The sequence below is a fragment of the Nanorana parkeri genome, unplaced genomic scaffold (genome assembly GCF_000935625.1).
Source record: "Nanorana parkeri isolate BGI_ZX_2015 unplaced genomic scaffold, ASM93562v1 scaffold346, whole genome shotgun sequence".
Taxonomy (NCBI): domain Eukaryota; kingdom Metazoa; phylum Chordata; class Amphibia; order Anura; family Dicroglossidae; genus Nanorana; species Nanorana parkeri.
In genome coordinates, this window is record NW_017306614.1 from 1048287 (window position 1) to 1071514 (window position 23228).

The 23228-nt window shown below is 43.0% G+C and overlaps 1 protein-coding gene across 1 annotated transcript in view; it reads left to right on the top strand.

Moving 5' to 3' along the window:
• MTPN (myotrophin) overlaps positions 1-23228 on the top strand; it is a 60224-nt gene that overhangs the window by 14319 nt on the left and 22677 nt on the right. Inside the window, exons 2-3 of the mRNA XM_018558555.1 lie at positions 15990-16103; positions 18233-18316. Of these exons, the coding sequence (XP_018414057.1) occupies positions 15990-16103; positions 18233-18316 (198 nt within the window). The remainder of the gene's footprint in view (positions 1-15989; positions 16104-18232; positions 18317-23228) is intronic.

The window sequence follows — 23228 nt, forward strand, 5'->3', positions numbered from 1 at the left end:
CCCCTAGCCTGCGCGCACGGGCAGAAAAAACCCGTCCAGTGTAAAGAGCCGTTACCGGCTGTTTCACATATACCTGATTGGCGGCTCTATAGCCTGCCGATCGTGTATGTGTGCTGGCTGCGCCCCTCCCTCCTGACCCATCACCTTCAATCCCGGGATCCGCTGCCCCATCTGCGGCCTGGGACCGGCTCGGGAGGGCGTCAGGAGGAAGATGGGAGGGAGGTCAGCATCTTCCTCCTTGTTGACCTCCCTCCGTGCTGTGAATGCAGAAGTGATGTGTATTAGTCATCTGGCTGCTTTAGCCAGAGAGAAGAAGCCGATCTCTGCTTCATCAGCTTCTTTTGGGGTGCCCAGGTGATATTAGGGGTCCTGGAGACCCCTAATGTCTCCATAAAGAGGACCTGTCGGTGTGCCTTTGCTATTATATAGGGGGATTGTTATCCCCCTATGTGATAGCAATAACATGAAGTGTAAAAAAAAAAAATGAATATAAATAAAAAAAGTTTAAAAAAAAATAAGTCACATATAAAAAAAGTGTTCCAAAACCCCCATAAATTCTTAAGTTCCCTACCCCCACGTTTACGCACATATAAACGTAAATACGCGCCCGGTACAGCAGCGCGCGAAACCGACAATTGTGCTACACACATTACATATCGCCGTGAACCTCGCAGTGAGAGCAATCGTTTTAGGGCCATCAATCACTGATAACACTAAACTGATGAGCGGTAAAAGCTTTTAAAGCGTCGCCTATGGCCAATTTTGGGTATTATAGTTTTTTGAGGTTTCGCGTGCGCACGCAATTTTAAGGCTTGACATGTTTGGTGTCTTTTTACCCGACGTGACCCCGTCTCTTATATTTTACCAAAAAAATGGGTAATAATAAATGTTTTATCATTTAATATAGGGGAGACAGTTTAAAAAAAAAAATCTTTTGGTAATTAATATAGTAAAAAAAATAAAACCCCAGTGGTGAATAAATACCACCAAAAGAAAGCTCTATGTGTCCCCAAAAAATGGTAAAATTTATTTCAGTACAACGTTGCATGACGGAATAAATGTCAGTCAAAGTACCGCAGCGCTGTATACTGAAAAATGGCCTGGATGGGAAGGGGGTTTAACACCGCGGACTTCAACTGGTTAAATGTAATACCTGGTGATTCTGCATTGCATCTTGTTGCATGGGTTTTTGATGGAGACTATGGAAGGCCTTAGCAACACACATTACATAGACATGGTCCACTGTTGTTAATATCAGGAAACCCACCCTGAGAAATACCATACAGACATTATACCATACAGGCTTTAAAGGGTTCAGCTTTCTGCATATTTTTTTTTAAAAATCTCCCATATTTTCCTTTTATTCCCAGCACATCGCCAAGCAATGTTCAGATTGTAGAGAAGCTGCCCGTTTCCCACTATATGCCTGTGGGTCATGCACAGCCAGTCTGCAAACTAAATATCATACATCGAGGGTTTACATCTATTTTTTTTCCATATACATTTGTATTAAAATTGAAAGTACACTAGTACACTGTACAGCTTCATTCCAGAAGTTAAAACAACCGTACACAAAAAAAAACCCCAAAAACGGATATCACCTTCAATAGGTAAATGTAACAATGGAACACAGGAGTGGCAGAGTTCACAGCAATGTGTGCGTGACATATAGTAGCAGTTGTTGTGATTTCGCAACATAGCCATCAGAGTGCAAGATAAAGGCCTAGGATGCGCTCACTAACAGAGGATCAATAAGAGCTCTCTAGTGGATTCCCATGACGGGTATATACTGGATGAAGTTTGAAACACAACTTACAGAGGAAACTCCGATCATACGGGAGTAGGGAGCAAACCGGTGGTCTACAAAGGTGCAACGCGGAATAGTGAGGCAACCGGGCGACCTTGTGTTTCAAAGAGTGATGGTTTACATCTATTTTAACTGTTCCGGTCACCAACTTGTTTCATTAATCCAGCCCATCTATATGCATAAGCACTCCATTTAAAAAATGACTCCCGGGGTGAAAAAAATGTCTTAACCCTTGCAGTGGGGCTACCTCCTCACTGCCAGGGCTAAGTGCTCATTTTCATCTAGGTACAAAAATGTTTAAAAGTTATACTCGTCTGATCCTCCGAGCCAGCTTGCTGTTAGACCGGTCTCCTCCGCTCCAGCAGTCTAAGGTCCTGTGAGTCATCAATGCAATACACTGGGGGGGATTTATCAAAACTGAAGGAGACTAAATGTGGCGCAGTTGCTCACGGCAACCAATCAGCTTCTCTCTTCAGTTTGTTCAGTTAAGATTTGAAAATGAAAGAGAGAAGCTGATTGGTTGCCATGCACATCTGCTCCAGATTTTGTCTGATCCAGTTTTGATAAATTCCCCTCGCTGTGTTTTGGACATGAGGACGCCACGGTACATCCCGTCACTGGAGTGGAGGGAGCGCTCTAACAGCCAGCCGGCTCCAAGGTTCTGATGACTATAACTTTATTAGACGAAAACAAGCACTTAATCCTTGCAGTGCAGGGGTAGCCCCACTGCAAGGGTTAAGAAAATCTTTGGGTTGTCACCAGAACAAGAACAGATAGGAAATCTACCAATAGGGGGAACTAGTTCTTGTGGCCCTGCTGACCACCAGGGATTTCCCTCTCTTTGGAGGGATTTCCTCTCACTATATTTTGTGGCTGTTGCACAGAAAGGGAAGAGAAATCTCCCCCATGGCACACAGGTGGAAATACAAGCCCACATGGCTTATAATCCTCCATTTCTCCATACAAAACAAACAAAAACAATGTTGGCTTCAGTTCTGTTTTAAAGGGTTTTTTATTGATATTTTGTCTGGTGTAGCTCTCCAGTTGTAGCGTGCGTTTCCAAGAAACACCTGCCGTACGTTGTTGTGAGAATAATGCAGCGTCAGCAGCATTCAGACATTTCCCAGGGTGTGACAAACCTGTTGGTGTTTATGGTGCGCCTCGGGCCATGTGCTCGGGCCTTGTTTGTTCTAAATGCTGAAGCAGCAGCTGAACTGGCAGATAGTGATATTTCCCACTAATAGCACAGGCCGGTTCTGGAATTGTGGTTTTCATATGACTGCTGTGCTGTGTTTTGCTTCATTGTGCATCTTGCCTTTCAGAGGACTTGTGACCTAATTATTGGTTGACTGTGTTGTGTGAAGTAGGATGTTGTGTGGAAAGAAAGTTAAAAATAGGAGGCCCACAAACAATCTAAAAGGCCAGCCATCTCCGTTTGGACTAAGTATGTAAGTTTGTCATACAGATTTGCTTATACACACATACATACATACACACACACACACTCCATGCAGAGACTTGCTTCCAGAAAGGACAGGTGAAGCTTGTAATTGCGTGCAGTCACCTGTACATCCCTATGGAATGCGGCTACACGCTGACCCAAACCTGTGAATGTGCAGGTCCAGTTGCCCGCACTTGGTCCCAGGCTTGGACTGTTTTACAGACACATAGGTTAGTGGGTATAAGATATTTAATGTTAAGTGAGACTATAATTTCCTATGCAGGGTAAGGCAACAGGTTTATTTTCTTGCAGTCTTCAAGAGATGCATACACGTCTCCCATTAGGGAATGAAGGCAAAGTCCTGAGTAATCTACAAAAGTCCTCAGATGCAGGGTTTGTTTGTTTTTTTTTTGAAGCTTTAGTTCAGGTTTGTCAGTCTGCTGTAGAATTTCCTAATACATGTCCAAATCCATTGTTCCCTAAGGGCTTGTTCACACCAAGTGCAGAGCAGTTCCAGAACGCATCAAAACTGCATCTAATGTATTCCAATGGTATTTTGGGCTCTAGCTCACACCACAGCGTTCAGTTTTGTGGAAAAACTGCAGCATGCCCTATTTCTTCTGCTCTGGAATGCACGCAAATGCCCTGGAATACACTGAATGCCCGTGTTAGGCTAAAAAAAGTTTGTTTTTTGTAAAAGAATTGCCGAATCGTGGCAAAAACACGTCAAAAAACACTGCACTGCATGTGCAGAAACTCATGCAGATCTGGTCCTGATTTGGTGTGAACAAGCCCTTCGTGATTTGCCAAACGCTCACGCCCAGTGACAGATAGGAAAACTGGGCCCATTTGGAAACAATGGATTTCAACTCTGTTCTGCTTTGGACTTTTATTGAGCAATGCAGCCCATAGGAAGTCGTTCAAAGAGTGGCACTAATGGGCACTAAGGCCCGGTTCATACCTTTTTTTTGCTTCTGCGTTTTTTTGTGTGTTTCTGATGCATACTTTAATTTTGTGGGGTTTTTTTTGTTTTGTTTTTTTTCTTCTTCTTTGGGCAAATAAGTCGGATAACGTACAGGTTACTAGGGAGCGGGCTTCTTGTCATGAGTAAAAATATGTTGCATGCATTTTTTTTTTGTGCTCTGCCATTAAGGTCTAAGGGACCAAAAATGTGCATTGATGCACCAAAAACACACTATATGTATGTGTTTCTATTATATTCTCAGTGTACATATGTGAACAGGCCCCATAGAAAAGAATAGCAATCCTCTTGTGCATTAACACACATTCAGTCGCAGAGGGGTGACCAGGGCCGTCTTTCATATTATTCAAACAATGTCCTCGTTTTGTTCGTTCGTTCGTGTGTGTGTGTGTGTGTGAAGTTGCTGTAATGTTCTGTGAACATTATACCCGCTGTGTGTGTACCATAACCATGCAGCATTGAAATTTTAGACGCTCCTGACATCTGAGCTTGGGTTTTAACAAGCTTACATGTCCCCTTGCACAGCAGGCAATTGCATAGCACTTGATGGTGTCATTGTATCCAGTGTTTTCCTGGAAGCATGGGCTTTGTGTCCTTGGCGTAGTCTTGTAAATATAAAGCTCGGACTAAAACAATATCGATAACCTTACATCGCTCTTTCCCAGAGTGTGAGGACGCATTTCCACTCTTCATACTTGTGTTTGTTACAGTTTGTTCTCAGAGGGCCAGGGTGTTAGAAGATGGCGTATGTACACTGCTCAGTGACTGTCACGTAGACGTTGTTGTTGTGCGAGATTAAAGCTCGTCACACAGGTTACAATCTGATTTGTGCAGGCTATCTGAAGAAAGTTGTACAATCAGTTTTCAACTTTAACTCACCTTTGTCCTAGGGTGACAACTCTGATAATCCATAGATGCATTAGGGCTTGTTCACACCAAATGCGGTGCGTTCCCGAGCGGCAGCACCGCACTCCCTCACAAAACTTCCCCCTTCACTCAGGGGTGGGAGGGGGCGTGGCAGTGCATTGAATTCAATGCCACGCCTCCTCCCGTCCCAGAACACGGGGAAGTTGTGGGCTTTTGTGGTGCATTCCAGCAGCTACCACTCTGGAACGCAACACAATTGGTGTGAACAAGCCCTTACAGTGAGTGAGCGTTGTCATCGTAAAGCAGGAAGTGTGTTACTGACAGGATCAGTGGATGAAGAGAAAGCCAGCTATTAACAAATGAACCCGTGCAGTCGGCCTTCCCCTGCACTGCAAGGGCTAACTGCTTGTTTTGGTCTAGCGGCTAGAATACTGAAGATTCCTGATACTCGGTCCTGCCGCATTTAAAGAAGAACTCTGTGTAAGGAAAAAGCTTAGAAAACCTCCACAACATGAATACTGACACCATTTTAAAACAAAAAAAACTGTCCGTTTCTAACACGTCTCCACTCTGTCCAAATTTTTTTTTTTTATGTTTTGTCTGGGGTTCCACTTAAATGACATTTTTATTGCAGGCAGTATTCTATATGTTGGTTGGGGATGGCATTAAAGAGGTCGGTATAAGGCTGTTTATTTACAGGATCTGTTTTTGGTGTGTACCTGCTCCTTGTGAAATGGAACCTGTTTGCTGTTGAAACGGTCAGTTGCTAAAGCTTCCAGCAGAGTCACAAGCCCAGCTTCCTACTTTCCTAATCTCCCCCTCCTCTCCCTCCCCGGGCAGCAGAGCTGTGTATAGAAGATCTGCAGGAATGCAGAGAGCTTAACCTTCTAGGGAATATTTCTTCACAGCTGCCATGTCTAGAATGTGATAGTTCAGACATGGTATTGAACCCTTAATGGCAAGGGAATTGGCACCCCTTGCAGTAGTTTTAAAGGATATTGGAAATTAAAGTGGACCCAAACCCTAGGTAAAGTGGAGCCTGAAACGGCTAAAAGAAAGTATTTCAGTGTGTCTTGTATCCAGTTAAAGCATATGTTTGGGAAAATAGGAGACAAAAAGGAGGAAGAAGCACGACGTCCTAGTGCAGATAAAAGATGGCAGAGCAGGGGTCCAACTAGACCTGTCCTTCACAAGAGTTTGGGCAAATACATGCACATTTCCTCATATTTTATCCCTTTGAAAATCTTGTAAATACAGAATATTACCTGCCAAAAATCCGGCAAGCTCCTAAATTCCTGCTGTGGGCTGACAACGGTGCCTCTGTTGCACTGAAATCCCAATCGGTTTTAGCAGCCATATCTGAGCTCTTCCCTGCTGGACTACAGAACTCTGCCTATCCCCACCCTCTCTGTCCCTCCCCACATGTATCCTTTGATTTATTACCAGCAAAACAATGCTGCTTCATTGACTCCCAATTGCCTGCCTAGTGTGTGCGTGCATGCATGCGCAAAGGGCTATTGAGAGGTGTAGTTCTGGGTGGCATTTCTAAGTTATAGGAGCTGACATCCCAAGAGCTGTCCCTGTAAGAATTTGACATGCTTGGTGACGTCATAGGAGTAATGTAAGCTGTTTCTTGCCTAAAGAAACAAGGTAAAAGAATAAAATGCTGAGATATGCTGAAGAAGGGGAGGTAGCAGCAGCAGTGAGGATTGGGGCAGTGTTAAATTTAGAATTTTAAGTAAAAAAAAAAACAGAGTCCTAAAAAATACCTGGTACTTCTAGGATTGGGTGGGGGGTCCTTTAGCCAAGCATAACCTCTGACACAGAACTTATACAGAGCCTACTACTCCTGGTTGGGGGTGTGTATTCATTGCAGAAGAGGTGGGTTCTAAGAGGACCTGCCAGTTTTTCCTGAAGGTGTATTCTAGTGAACTTTCATTACATTTTAAGTTCTTGTACTTTCCCATATGTATATGCTGCACAGCACTTTTATTATTCCATTTTACTTTGTACAATCTCCTTGCGGCAATGTACTCAATAGCCTTGCTGCATGACCACGGAGATAAAAATCAATGCTGGTCTGTATATATTTGAACTCTGCCCAGTATTAGACTAGAATGAGATAGAAGAAACTAACTTCCTGTTTAATTATCATACAAAAGCATACTGTACATGTAGATCTTGTCGTTTTGTATTGCCTGCAGGGTCATCTACAATAAAGAAGTAGGTTATACAGCAAATTTGTATAAATGGTAAATATCTTGGTTTCTTTAGACCTCATGCACATGGTGAGACATGGCAGTACAGGGTACAGATTAGGCCTGTGCAAATTAATGACAGGCTTTACGGGTATCTACGCAGATCACATTGTTTACATAAGTACCGGGATTTACGCACTGCCCCGAACGCAGGCAGTCTGAGTTCTGGGGGGCAGTCCAGAGGCAGTAGTGCCTTAGATTGACACTGCAGATGTACAGCTTTGGGGTTGTAGGCAATATTGCATACCGGAGAGCTATTTTCAGGAGTAATGGGGGGGAGGTAAATGTTTTTCAGTGTACTGTCACCGCTAACGAGTTAAAATGTTCTTTATATTACAGTATATCTTCACTTTTTGAGTTAAATTCCACTTTATGGAAACCTGTCAGGACAGCTGTTTTTTTTGCCAAGGCTTCAGTCCAGCACAAGGTAGTTACCATTGGCTGAGGTCCAGAATGCTAATTCTGGAGCAGACGCTGCACTGCGTGACAAATGCGAAGTTCTGCACTTTACTGCAGTACTGTGACATTAATAACATTGGTTTTCGAATTGCCTAAAACATTAACATTTAGTTTCCTTGCAATTATGACAACAGCTCTGTTTATATACGGAACACCCTGAAATCTTTTTCTGCTCTTAAGCTTGACTTCTTGCATTTAGAAGTTTGTACAGCGCTTAAAAAAGAACTATGGGGTAAGTGTTTTTCCCTATAGTCCTCCTAAGGGTCACGGGAGGACATATACCCTGTTTCCCCGAAAATAAGACCTACCCCGAAAATAAGACCTAGTACTATTTTTGGGAATTGCTAAAATATAAGACCTACCCCAAAAATAAGACCTAATTGTGACCATTCCCAGGGCCGGTGGTGGCATAAGGGGGGAGCGAGGCGGCACCGGAGGGAGCAGAGCCGCATAAGCCAATGCCTCCTCTATAGCGCCGGCTCCTGTCACAGACGGAGTGATACCAAATGCACTCCGCCTGTGAGGAATCCATAGTGAAAGTGCGCTTCGCTCATTCTGGTTACCACATTGCTCTTGGAAAGGTATGGCACCCCTGAGTGCCCTGATCCCCATATTTTTGTACATTAATACATGTAGACTTTTCTACATGAATAAGTGTGGACTGTTGTACATTAAAAAAAAAAAATATATGACCTACCCCGGAAATAAGACCTAGTGTGTTTGTTTGAGCCAACACGGTACTAGCATCCTCCCATGACCCAAAGCTCATTATATACTGAGACCGCTGCAGCCAGGACGGATCCCGACAATGCTGTCGAGATCCACCCAGCTGCGTGAATGACAGCTGGCTCTGCCTATTAAGGCAGAGCCAGCTGTACCCGCCCTCTCCCTGTCCATTCCTCCAGTCAGCGCTGGAGGAGGGGGGTAATCCCTGCAGGGAGCCGTGAGTAACAGTCATGGCTCTCTGCAGGGACATGATCGAAAAGTGAGCGAGCGATGGTATGTGTTCGCTCACTTTCCAACCTATTGAGCTGACGTGTGACAGTTTCGTTGTCGCACGTTGGCTCAAACTATGAGGATGATTTTCACTCACCTCATAGTTCTCCTTTTAAGGTAGAATTTTAGGTAGCCCTATCATTGTTCTTAAGTTTGCTGGAGTGAGCCATTTGTCTCTGATAATTTAAAGGGAATACATCTACTGAGGATTCTGCATTTCTGTTATTTCAACACTGGGAGTATTCATAAGAGGGATTATACGACCCTCCCACTTCGCGCTCAGCTTGAGGAAATAATTACAAGCTTTAATTACAGTAAAGCTTGTTAGAATTCTTGTAATATATGTAAGTGCCATTTCTTTTAATGTCCAACTCCAGCCACCAAAACTGCCCCTCATGATGCGTGAACAACCCTAACACTTAGAGATGCCACTGCAGTCAAAAAGTGGTAGCGCGCATCTGCTTAATACTGTTATTGCCAGATACAATTACAGTATGCAGGGGAAAAAAATATTTTCATTTTTACTTGACCACTTACAATAAAGAAAACAGCAGCTTTGTGTACCAAATAAAAGCATAAAAATGTAGATATGCAAATGTTGCCATTTAGTTGTTATCAAGTCAATGACTCTTGCTGTTGCTGCTATATGTGCTGTGGACATCTAGGCTTCAATGACCTCTGGTCGTGAAAGGGTTTACCAGATTTTTTTTAAAGTTGTAAATTTTGCTGCAAGGAAACTCTTTTAAACGTGTGCCGTCATCGCCAGGAGATATTGTTTGGGACTTCATAATCTGCAATTTTTACTCTCCTCTGGTCTCGGCGTTTATCTCTCTGCTCACAGCTTACAGGTGTACTGTCCTTACCCCGTACTGTGCATCGCAGTCCTGCCCTATGCATTTTGAATTTCGCTCGCAAATTGCAAGCACTCATTGGTCAGCGTGGTCTAGCGACCACGCTGACCACTGAGAAGCACTATTTAGCACAGACCAATACAGTTTTGATTAGGGATGCACAGATACAGAGTATTTGGGCAAGTACTTGTACTTGCCCAAATGCTCGATATCTTCTCCAATACCTGAACTTCTGGTCAGAGGAAGACTTCCTCTGACCGGCAGTGCCATAGGGGAACGTGGAGCCGGCTTCCCGCACAATCAGGAAGCGGGTCAGTGACTAATGACCCGTCTCTCCAGTTTCCTCATTGGCCAGGAAGCCAGCTCCTTGCTGGGAAGCCAGCTTCCCAGCCAATCAGCATCAAGCCGGCTTCCTGGCCTATCAGGTAATTACTCGCCGCCCGGTTTTCTGATTGGCCAGGAAGCTGGCTCGATGCTGATTGGCCGGGAAACCGGCTTCCAAGCCATTCACACTCAAGCCGGCCAAACAACATGGCGTCGGCTTCCCTGGCAGTCAGGAAGCCGGGTAGCATCTCATTACCCGCTGCCCGGCTTCCTGATTGCCCGGGAAGCCGACTCCATGCAAACGGGAGCACCGATACTCGGTGAGTACCGAAAGCAAAATATCGGTACTCGTACTCTATACCCAAAAACCGGTATTGGTGCATCCCTAGTTTTAATTAAAAGTATTTTTTTTTGTATTGGGACAAGTAGATTGTTATGAAGGACAAGTAGATTTGGCCCCCGCTTTAGCCCTTAGACAAGTAGTTTTTTCAAAAATTTCCACACCCCTGTAATGTGATGCTCAATTCTTTAGGACTGGTTCACACCAACGCCGTTGTGCTGCGATTGGCACCGTTGCCCAAAGCAAACAGTCTAGCTTTCAATAGGTGTAGTTCACACCAATGCGCTGTGTTGCTTTGCATTGTGCTGTAATGATGCAGGCATCATTTTATCACCGCACAACCCATTCCAACACGGGCCTTCGCATTTATGAAATGTAATGAATGTAATAAAGTTTAATTTGGGGCCATCTTAAATAACCCAGAGATCCCATCTGGAATAAATCAAATGGATTTCTTGAAATGATTCAAAACCAGCACCAATTATGCTTACTCTTACAGAGGATGAATTATCCCACCCTAAGGTTATTTAGGGATATAGGGTCCCATTCTGGAGGGAGGTGGCTGTCATATCTTCAGTTGAGACACTTCTATTATTGAATGAGAGGGATAGTGTGTCACGGGAATTGATACTGCTGTAAGAGGTGTGGGTAAATAAGAAAGAAAGCACTTTCAAATGTTTTTTTTTTATATCAAATACTGCAGTCGCATGCATATCCTAAGTATCCCTTTTATACTAAGCTATGGGAACAAGAATTGGGACATACCATCTCACTAGATGAATGGAATAAAGCTTTTGATCTAACCTTTAAAACAATTAACTCAAGCAAAATACAAGAGCGGAATTGTATAATTATAACTAGGTGGCAATATTATACAGATGGAGTCAACAGATTACGTAAAGAATGTTGGAGATGTGGAGGTAAAGAAGGGAATGTGCTACATGTATGGGGGGCATGTGAACTGATTAGGCCCTTTTGGGAAATGGTATTTAAGATAGGGAATCGGCTAATGGGAGTAAAATGGGCAGAAATACTGGAAGTGTCCTTACTAACGATAATTCCGGGAACAATAAAAAAGGCAATGAAGTCCCTTTTCCAACACCTGTTACATATAGCCAGGGCATTGATACCCAGATACTGGGAGTCTACAGTGGTACCACAGACTCGGGAATGGGTATCTGAATTGAACCATATGATGAGAATGAAGGAACTCACATTAAACTTAGAAGATCGAAATCGAGAATTTGTTGGAGTATGGAAACCATGGATAGAGTTTATAGCCTCTAGAGTTTATAGCCTCGAAATCGAGAATTTGTTGGAGTATGGAAACCATGGATAGAGTTTATAGCCTCTAGAGTTTATAGCCTCGAAATCGAGAATTTGTTGGAGTATGGAAACCCTGGATAGAGTTTATAGCCTCTAGAGTTTATAGCCTCGAAATCGAGAATTTGTTGGAGTATGGAAACCCTGGATAGAGTTTATAGCCTCTACAGAATTTCAAGACTTGATATAGATAAGGTAAATGAGAGTGAAATTGATATCTTAGAAAAAGAAAAGAAAGGGAAATCCTCCATCTGGCCAGAGGTACATTGTTTTATTTTCTCTTTCTTTCTTTTGTTGTTTTTTTTTCCCATATGAGGGGAAGGTGAATGGATGGGGTGGAGAATGTGTTTGGAAAGGTAATATAACGGAAAATGAGGCGGGTGAAGATTATAATATTGAGCTGCGACAATGCAACCTAGCTGGCTTTTTAATAATCTTCTCTGCTCTGTCTTATATGACTATTGAAATGAGAGACAAGAACATTGGCATCAAGGAATTTGAAATGTAAATATAATTTGCATGTTTATAAAAACATAATAAAGAGATCTTAAAAAAAAAAAGTTATATTTTAAAAAGAGAGACTTATAGAGGACAGCCTGCAAGAATCAGAGAAGACAGACAGGATCAGCCACTTAAAATGGGAAGTGATGTCACAGGAAAGTCAAAGACCACAGAACGCAAAGTAATGCAACACAACAACGCATTCACAACACAGCGCCAACACATCCTAATGCACTGGAATGACGCACATTAATGCACTTCAGTGCAGGTAGCGTTGTAACACTTGCGGTGTGGTGTGAACCTGTCCTTAAAGTGATTGTATGTTTGTAAACCCCAACAATTAACTTCTCCTATTTGGAGGTTTTTAGTGGGTTTTGGGCATTGTTCATTTGTAGTTTTAAAGAGTTCCCCAGGCAGGCAGCAACTAAAATCAGCCTGAAGTGGAACTCCTACTGTTTTAGTTTTTTTTAGTAATTCAAGAGGCCAAAGTCAGAGGTGGGGGCTGACAAACAGTAATATATTCTGCTTTGGAACAGAAAAGCTTAATAGAGTATGAACTATTAATATTAGGTAAGCCTGTAAAGAGACAAATTAGCAATTCCAGCATGGTGCAACCTATGTCTGTGCCTCTTCGCTATCTCCAGAATCATATTTGTGATGATTTTTGGTAGATGTAGCCTACTGGTAAAAAATAAAGATCCTGTATGCATTCTCGGTGTTTGGAAACCGCCTGTCTACAAGCAGCTTGGTCTCTCTGTGGCCAGGACGAGAATACAGACTACAAGGCTGTTCACCTGCCTATTACTCAGCAATGCTGTTTGTTTGGTAGAGGCTAAGCGACCGGTGCCACAACTTTGAGCTTTTATTGCTCTATTTGTGCAAATAAACTTTTTGGTTGCCTATAACGGGCTAATAAAAACAACCAATTCTCTAGGTTTTGGTGGATGCAATATTCCTACCAGTGGGCCCAATCCTTTCTACTGTGGAGCAAAGGAACGGCCCAAAGTAGCCAACAGGTCCTATTGTTACTGGTCCTACCACTACAGAAGTACTCTACTTGAATAAAGCAGACCTAGCCATGTAACATTCACAGGGAAAAGAGCCTGCTGCAAGAGATGTCTCAGATTTTCTCGTCCGCTTTCCTGGATGAAATTTTAGTTTTGTCTGGCCCATTGTATCTGTAGCGCGCGGTTATGGATCGTTAAATGAAGGACAGCTTGAGACGGTAATTGTGCGCAATGCCAGCCTAGTTCAAGAGGTCATTCAAGTTCCAAAGAAAGCATTGATTTATTTTAATAATTAAAAGCAGGAAGAGAAAACCTTTGCCAGATGATTTTTGACACTCGTCATCCGCTCGCAAATTGGAGCGAAAGAAAAACTTTTTTTTGTGTCTCTGAGACTTAAAGGAATCTAGTAAAAGTAAAACACTTGGATTTAACTTGTAGAGGTTTTAATAATAATAATAATAAAAAAAAAAAATGCTGAAATAATATTGTCCAGCAAAGTTCACCTCCTTCTAGAGTCCCCCCGTAACATAGTTTTATTACCTGTTAATCCTGCAAGTAGAGATGTTATTTTTGATCTCCCTGTAATAGGCCAAGCTGTTCAGCAAAAGGGTCAGTTGCAGGAAGTCTCAGTCTAAGCTGCAAAAGGTCAGAGCATCAGTCAATCAACCAGCAAGGGGCATCGAATGCAGTGGATTGGATGGAAGCAAGGTGACCACTGTCCTGCAGCTTTGGGAGCGGGTGGTCACCCTATTGGTATTAAGCCTCAGAGATCAGATATATATTATAGCTATTTATGCAGCGTTGGTATATGGTTTTACATACACTTGAATCTGAGCTCTATAAAAACACATGGCACCCTATGAGGCCCGGTGCAGACCTGAGCGATCCGGATGCATGTTCCAGGATCACAAGGTTCTGCACAATTGCAGACGGCGATTGCCCGCGGCCCCATTGACTGCAGTGGGGTACATCCGTGCGGCAATTGCAGAGAAAAGGTACATGTAGCTTTTTTTTTTTTTTTTCTTTTTGCGATACACGACGCGCAGCTGTTTTAGCTGCAATCGTGTTCGGATGCACAGGCGGAATGGCGGCGCGACTGGGCTGCCATTAGAAGATAATGGCACCCACAGCGCAACTGACGACTGGGTGACATTTTCACAACCTCTTATGGATTCTGGGGAGTGTTGCAGATAGTTGTGCATCACGTGGGTGTGTATGTATGTCCTGTCCTGTATGTTATAATTTGATCTGTTTAGAGAACCACTACAGTTAAAAAAAAATATTGCTGTAGAAATTTATTTTCTTTGTTCTTCATTATATTCACAGCTGAGGCTCATGTTGCCCCTTCAGATTTGCATAAATGCCCTTAAATTCTATGTCACTTTCAGAGAAGTGTTAACAGAGCCTTTTGAAAGAACTACCTCTCCCACCCACTCACCTTTGCTGTGTATGCTGACTCCGATCGTTGTGATAGCGAAATATATCCCTTGCTGAGACCTCTATGCCTGGCCTGTATAAGCAGATATACTCACTGCGGACAATCCTCGTCAGATAGCTGAACTCGTCAATACCGATTCATTCAAAAGAGGTGTTTATTCTTTAACATCAGGATTACAGCAGATGATAGGAACAGCAGTTGAACGGTTATAGTATTGTGCGGTCAGAAAATGATGCCTTTCTTACGTTCTGTGCAGATTACATGTGTGTCCTTGTTACATGTGGCTTCTAACCGTGGCCATGACACAGGAAGTACTGCACACAGGAAGAAGGAAGGGGCGTACACTAGGGGGAAATACAGAAAACATGTTTGTTACAACAAAAGGCCACTAGATGGCAGCATAGGATAACACATGGATTTAGCTATGAGAAAATAGTTAGGCAAAACACACTATGTAAAACTTCTATCTATATTAACTTCTATAACATATTCTATGCCCCATTGGGGCGGCACACTGTGTTTCCCCACCACTGCTTTGCTCTTTCGGAGCCGGCGGTAACTGGTGTTTCCGGGTATAGGGTTACATATGACCTCTTCCAAGGATGCAATCAACCCTAGGCAGCCAATTGCCAGTTCTGAAAACTGTTGGAAAATATGGGGGAGGACATCATCAATCCTGTGTAAGCTACCACAATAAACTTACACCGGGTTTGGACTGCAGCTCCAATGGGGGAGTACAGTGAAAGTGAGTAAAATTGCATAGGACGTGGTTCTCTTAACAGACAGGGGGCAAGTGAAACTTTTTAAAGCTTTGGGAGTACTTTTAGAAACTACCAGGACACTTAATTCACTACGCTAGAACAATCATTGTTTGCAATGTAATGAAAGCCAAAATAAGTGTACCTGAAGTTCTCTGCAGTCCATAACAGAGTAGTCACTATGTTGCCCAGAAGAAGGGACCCTGCTTGGCCCCGAAACGTCGGCTGCATGACGCATGTGACAATTCAATAAAATAAGTGCTTTACTTCTTGCACGTATCCTTGAGTGCTGATGACTTCTGTTATGGGCTGCATCTCGCACTGCGCCTTCCGTGTTGTCACTTCAAGCACCAATCTCCCTTTCTAAGGTCTATATTCTGTATGGTGTGCAGGTGACTTCTTGATATTTGAAGTTCTCCGCAGATTTTTCTGTCTGATCATTGTGGATTCAGCGGAAAACAGGAAACAGGTTTGTTAATAGCTACTGTTTACTGGGTAGATGACTGTGCTGCCCTGCCTTCAGTATCAAAATGATTTTTTTAAAAACTATGGTGTTTTAAAGTGCAAGCTCCACACTGAAACTGAGACACGATGGGCCTTGTGTTAAGCTGTTTTGTTTCTTTTCTTTTGTGTCTAGGGTGAGGATGTCAATCGGACACTAGATGGTGGTCGCAAGCCTCTACATTATGCAGCAGACTGTGGACAAGAAGAAATACTGGAATATCTCCTGTCAAAGGGAGCTGATATCAATGTAAGTCACTTGTGTGACCTTTTTTTTTCCCGCAGGCAGGCAGCTCATTGTTCTTAAAATCACTTTTTTTTAAAAAAAGATCTTAAGGTCGCTTTGATATCAAGGGTTCTTGCTCTTCTCCTGCAGTGACAGTGTCAGGTTCTTACTGCTGAATGAGTATTGTTCAGTGCAGAGTAGTATTGTGAACCTAGGCTGCTGATGATCCATCCCCAGGGGGCAGGTCCATCATCAAAGCCTGGGCTCAGAGGAAGTGGGTTAAATGACTGGCCAGGAAGACTGTGGACATTTAATGACAGAAATGTAGCGGCAGCTCCAGTTTAAACAGCTGGCCTCTTGATACTTATATTAAAAAGTTTTACTTTAGTATATTTCCTATTAAACAAGGGACAAGACAGAGCACCTCCATAGTGTAAAAGTGTAATTTATTTGTACAACACGCAAATAAAAATGTACTTACAGGAAAGTCGGTGGTTAAAAGCATACAAATGGTGATGAAGTATAAAATCTCTAGCAGCGGAAGTCTGAAGGAGTACAGCACATCAGCATCCTCTGCCCCCTTGAGTTCTAAAGGTCTACGCGTTTCAGGGGCATGCCCCCTTCATCAGAACCTCAGGGAACTCTCCTGTATCCTGCTCTTTTAAATACAAGGGTGACCAATCGCAGGATTTTTAGCAGATCACATGGTGGTGTTTAAACCAACCTCAGGTATTTCCTATTAAGCCTAAATATTTGCGTGTGATTTGTAATAACAGGATAATGCAACTAGAAATACTAGAAGAATAATAAAAAGAAAGGGTGTTTGTTTATTTTAAAATGCAACTATGGTGCTTATTTATAAAATAAATATATAAATAATATATATATATTTTCTTTTACTTTTATTAGTTCAAGTGCCCGTTTCAACTGCCTGACCTGTATGAGACCAACACTCTAATTGCATCCCCTGGCTCCCACTGCAGTGTCAGTAGGACAGGCAGTCCATCCTGTAACTTCCTCTAGAGTGCACTGCCTGCCCTACTGATGCTACATGGAGTCCCAGAGGACGTAAACACTGAGCTTACCTCACACGGGTTTTGTGTCCTGGCTGTTCCCTCTGCAAGCGACATCGCGCAGGGAAATGTTAATCTACAGATTGTGGGCAAGAAGGGGTTATTAACTGACTCTTTATAGAAATAAATGATATTTACACATTGATGGTTTATTTTCATCAAGCTGAGCACACAAATTAATTTATTTAAAATAACACAAGAAGGCCGCCGCTTCTTCAGAAAAATGTTTTTTACGCTTATTTTATAATGCAGTTTAAGTTGAACCAACCAGCAGGGTTGCTTTTCTGGAATTCAGTAAAAAGGTTTTGCAATGTGATTGCCTGCAGCCCTTTGAAGACCTGTTGAGGAGCCACTACATAGTGATGCTATATGTTTAAAAAAAAAAAAAAAACAGTGCATGCGAGATTGAAAAGCCGGAGGAGCATCTTTTGAGCTTTCTATGCAGTCTGTTAAAGCTGTGCTCCTTAAAGTGCTCTCCCACAATGTCCTGCAGAGCCGCGCATTCCTGTAAGCTTTGCCAGGCATCAAAAGGGCAGCCCACTTGACAGGCCTGATTGCAGAGACGCTCCCCGAGAAGCAAGGTCTTTAGCTCACCTGCCAGTCAGTAGATGAGAGTAATCTCTCGGGGTAGGCCCTTTTAGGTAGGTACTTTTCATATCCTGTCAGTGCCGTGATCACTTCATGTGTGAGGCTCGTTCTAGCTGTAGGCAAGGTCTTGGCCCTTGGCTTCCTCGGAGACCTGCTGAACAAACACTTCCAAAACTCACTGATATTTCTTACTATGGTAAAATAAAAATAATTGCCGTTTTTTGTTCTGCTAAGTAGAATGTTATTTCATTTCTTGCCATTAGAACTTTGATTCTAATATCTTTATTTGGAAAAGTATCTGTATTCACCTAACCACTGGATACTGCTCCGGTCTGATTCAGGTCATATGCCAAGAATCCATTCGTATTATTCCTCAACGTTGGTTTAACATTCACCGACTGGAAGTTACTCGGCTTACTGACTAGCTGTTGCTGTGATAACCTGTTGTGCAGATTGTCATTAATGTATATGTGATTATATTTTTTTTAATAGGCACCAGATAAACATGGAATCACTCCTCTTCTGTCTGCCACCTACGAAGGACATATTAAATGCGCCAAGCTACTCCTGGAAAGGGTGAGGATAATATTTGCATATCTTATTTTGGTTCTTTTTCATACATTACTTCCCCTTATCATTGTCTGTTGATTACTGCTCTGGATCTTTTGAAAATTGATTTTTTGCATGTTGTTGTTTTTTTTTTTTTTGAAAACCAGACTTCTAAGATGCTAACAAGTATGACAACCGAAGAGCTCAGTCCTAGAAGCTAGTCTTGGTTAATGCATTTATAACCAGCCTTAAAGCCCTTTTACACTTTTACTCTTAAAAACCGCTGCATTTTTAGTGGATCTTTTACAGCTTTACATAGTGTTTTTGCTGTTTTTCATGTATTTTAATATGAATAATTTATATGCATGTTCCCAGGGGGGGCAGGGAACTGCATTTTCATGTGCAACTGTATGTGCAAAGGGATCCTGTGGTTTGCTCATGCAAGGCAAAACAACAGGTTAAAGTAGTATTAAACTCTCAAAATGTTTTTTTTCTTCAATAATGAGTCCAGATCAAACAAATATACATTGCCCAGCAAAGCACTTAGTCGTCATGTTTCCAAACGGCTCCAACTCTCTCAGCTCCACTTCTCTGAACCTCCTATCCAGTACAAGATCACAAGTGACAGAGCAATCTCCAACAACTGTTCATCTAATAGCTTGGAGAAGGGGGAAGGGGAATGCCTTGCTGTTCCTGTTTGTTTGTGGAGACACACAGGTTGCTGGTGCACACACGGATGTCTCCATCGGACCCTGCAAGGGAAAGGAGCCACCCTAATACAGGATATCAGGGCCAGTGCTCAGGGGACCAGCTGATTCTGCAGGAAACTAAAACGTTTAAACATCAAGAAGCACCAGCCATTGTAAGTGATGTAATCAGCGCTTGAAAAACTTTGGATTTTAATATCACTTTAAGGTAGGGCTAGCAAAACTTTGGCCCTCCAGCTGTGGTGAAACTACAAATCCCATGATGCATCTCTCTTCTGGAGTCATGTCTGTGGCTGTGAGAATCTTGCAATGCCTCATGAGATTTGTAGTTCCACCACAGCTGGAGGGCCGGAGGTTTGCTTCCCCTGCTTTAAGGTCTGTCTAAAGCAGGGGTAGCCAAACTCCGGTACTCCAGATGTAGTGGAACTACAAATCCCATGAGGCATTGCAAGATTATTATCTCAGCCACAGACATGACATGACACAAACGCACAAGAGATGCATCATGGGATTTGTAGTTTCACCACAGCTGGAGGGCCGGAGTTTGGCTCGCCTGGTCTAAAGCCTCAATGACAGTGTAAACAATTCCCGAATTCAGTTACTATGCAGTGCTCACTCCTCAAAAGTTTAGCAAAAGAAAAAAAAATCTTGCTTTACCTCTCCTGAGTGAGCTAAATCCTTTCATGCCTCTCACACTCCCCCTCCCAGAAACTCCAGTTCAGACATCAGTGGATGTAGTATTCAGTCATCCTCAAACTCCTGGTAGACACCTCAGGGGCTCTTCAAGGTTGTCTTGATCTTCTGTCCCAGGGACCGGTTAAACCCCTCCTGCTTCATGGTCACTGGCTTTGATGGCATGGATGTTTCTGCCCAGGTCCTAAGAGATGGGCCCTTTTCTGGTTTAGTAATTCCAATGCTCCTAAGAGCTAGCAAGTCCTTGTCCCACAACGTCTACCATGACACTTGGCAAAACAAACTTTGCCTGATACGAGATAAAAAGCCAGGAGAGTCATAGAGAGTGAGACTACGGGGGACCAATTACACAGGTGGAGGGAGCCTACAGGAGAGAGGAAAAAGTTATTATACAGCAATGAATTATTAACGCTTTCAGTGGGGGGTTGGGAGCGGGGTGGGGGGCACTCTAAGGGTATCTTAGAAACAGATTTTACAGTAAGCACAAAACATTTTGCCATTGGAATTCACGAGGTGAAACTTCTTAATATGCTCACATTCGTTCCATAACCTCAGGCCTCATTCACACTTCCACATTTATGATGCATTTAGATGCATGGTCATGACACACGCTTTACTGACAAGATTTCCCACTATAACAGTGAGCCCAGCTCTCATCTATGTGCTTAAAAATGCAACATTAAGAGAAGGAAAAAAAAAAGTCCTACATTCTCTTTTCGAGTTTGTTCCAAGTACACCAAGTGAGTCTTGTAGGCTGCCATTGCTAAACTATCCTTTTCGGCATGTTAGCTCCCTGGCTGTCATTCTGATTGTCTGCAGTGCTTTTTAAGCCACTTACCTGGAACCGGCATAGAGATAAGGAATTCAGCCGCAGTTTTGCAGCATGCTTGTTCTGGGTCGGTGAATCAAAAGTATTGAAGCCAGACACAGCCAGGCACTTAGGTTTTCACCCAGTTCTGAGTTTTTCTCTACTGCAGTCCAGTAAGACTTACAGGTCTTGTCCCTCCCCAGCCTGTGACTGGACAATGAAAAGAGAAACGGCAGACTGATGAGCTTACTTCTCTGCTCTCTGCCTATATGCATGGTCACGGCACAGATTGGTTTCTTCTACTACTTCTCCCTTTCCCAGTCTGAGCCTTGCTGTACACAGACTGCAAGAGGCTGAAACCAGTTCAAATTCAGGTACTTTCATGGATTGTATTTAAAGGAAATGCGATATGGTTATGATTGTGGAGCTGCATTCATTTGTCTTTTATGTTTGCCCAGATTTCATCTCTAAATGCATGGACTTGGCTCATTGAAATAGATGTAAATGCAGGTCAGATGTAAATGCCTGTGCATCTGTCTTACATTCTCCATGCATTTAAATTCATAAATAGTGGTGAGGCTGGGCTTGGTGCCACCTCCAAACTCTCACCGCCGCCCCCTCCTCCCAATCAGTTGTGGGGAAGTGTATTCCCCCCCCAGCAATTATACTTCACAAAGTTGTAGGGAATGCCCCACCACAGATTGGGTCAGGAGGAGGGGGTGGCGGTCAGAGTTTTGAGCTGAACAAAATTTACACCAAGTCCAGTCTCATCTCTGTTTTGCTTATTGCGACCGAACGCTCAGGTGTGGAACAGGAGCCATTGGAATGAATGGGACTGTTATCGTGAAGCATTTTCTTGCAGTTGCTCAGTTGCAACAATACGCGAAGTGTGAACCAAACATAAGACGACCAGATCAGGGGGTGCTCATTGCACCTCTGTGGGTTCGCTATTTGATTCTGCTTGAGACTCTGTCTGCCCTATGCACCATCCAGGTTTGTAATAACCAGATCATAGTTGTCTAATCATTGCGCTCTATCTGTTGTGAGTGCATTGGCTTGATAAAGGTGCTGCGCTCTTTTCTTATCAGACTATAACAATTTTAAATAGATTTAATCCATGACTTGAACACAGCTGCTACAGAGTAGATCAGGTTTCCACTTCAGCCCATTCCTTTCATATACTGTAAGTGGCTTTGACATTTCCATCCAATCTAATTTAAATGTCGTCTGAGACATCTTTCCTGTGCAGCCCAGTGAGTGCGCCCAGAGTACTTCTAGGTTGCTGAAGTTAAAAGCAGCCATATGAAACCGAAATCCCCGTGTGCCCTCCTATTGAAATGAAGGAACTTAATCAGCTTGGGCAGCTGCAGAGAGTACTTTCCTCTGTTGTCCGGCCGTCCCCACTATACAAAACACTTTGACCATGCTCTCGTTTCTTAGCATTTTTTTATTAATGAATGAAGATGAAAGTGTTCTGGAGGTCATTGGCACCCAGGTTTAGGGGGGAAAACATTCATTTATTCAGACTTTTTACCTTACTTGAGTTTTTTAATCAGACGAGTTTAATAGAATAAATATAAGAGTTGCAATGGCTGCCCTTGCTGAATCTATACTAAATGGAGTGGAATGCTTCTCTGCTTGTAATTCTTAAATTGTGATTTCTGTACTGGAGGCACAAGCATTTTAAGCATATTAAAGTGGACCTTTACCCCCTTTCACTAAAAACCACTAAAGACATTTTATATTCTTTAGTTAAAGGAGAACTATGAGGCGAGTGAAAATCACTCATTCTCATAGTTCGAGCCGACATGTGACAATGAGACTGTCACACGTCGACTCAAAAAATCGGGAAGTGAGCGAACACATACCATCGCTCGCTCACTTCTCGATCATGTCCCTGCAGAGAGCCGTGACTGTTACGGCTCCCTGCAGGGATTCCCCCACTCCGATCCTCCAGCGCTGACTGGAGGAATGGACGGGGGAGAGGGCGGGTACAGCTGGCTCTGCCTTAATAGACAGAGCCAGCTGTCATTCACACAGCTGGGTGGATCTCGACAGCATTGTCGGAATCCATCCCGGCTGCAGCGGTCTCAGTATACTGCAAGCTGTAGCTCGCGATATATTGAGCTTTGGGTCACGGGAGGATGCTAATATATGTCCGCCTGTGACCCTTAAGAGAACTATGGGGAAAACACTTACCTCATAGTTCTCTTTTAAACTTATTTTTCATTTACTTACAAATAGAGTTCATCCACTTCCTGCTCCATTTTGGCACAGATGATGTAATATACCGAAGCATCCTGGGAAGGTTACATCAGCAGAGCATTGCCTGTAAATCTCATCTGTAATCTCATGAGATCTAAGGGAAAGGCATTATCCTCCTGTGGTCACATGTCCTAGTCACATGTGCCCAGAGTTCCAGGAAGCGAGGTGGAATAATGGCCACTGTCAGGAGACTGGAGAAGAAGAGATACATTTTGAGTTGGAAATTCTATGTGAATGGCCAACAAACTTAAAGCTTTGAGTTAAACAATTTGCGTAGCGTTGCTTTTTTTTTTTTTTGCAAGGTTTCTAAGTTGGCTACTCGTACTTGCTGTATATACAACAGCTCATGATTACAGCATGATGTTAAGATGGGTATATGTGTGTCTCTCCCTTTATCTCGCGCTCTCTCTCTCTCTCTCTCTCTCTCTCTCTCTCTCTCTGTCTGTCTCTCCTGCCAGCATACGTG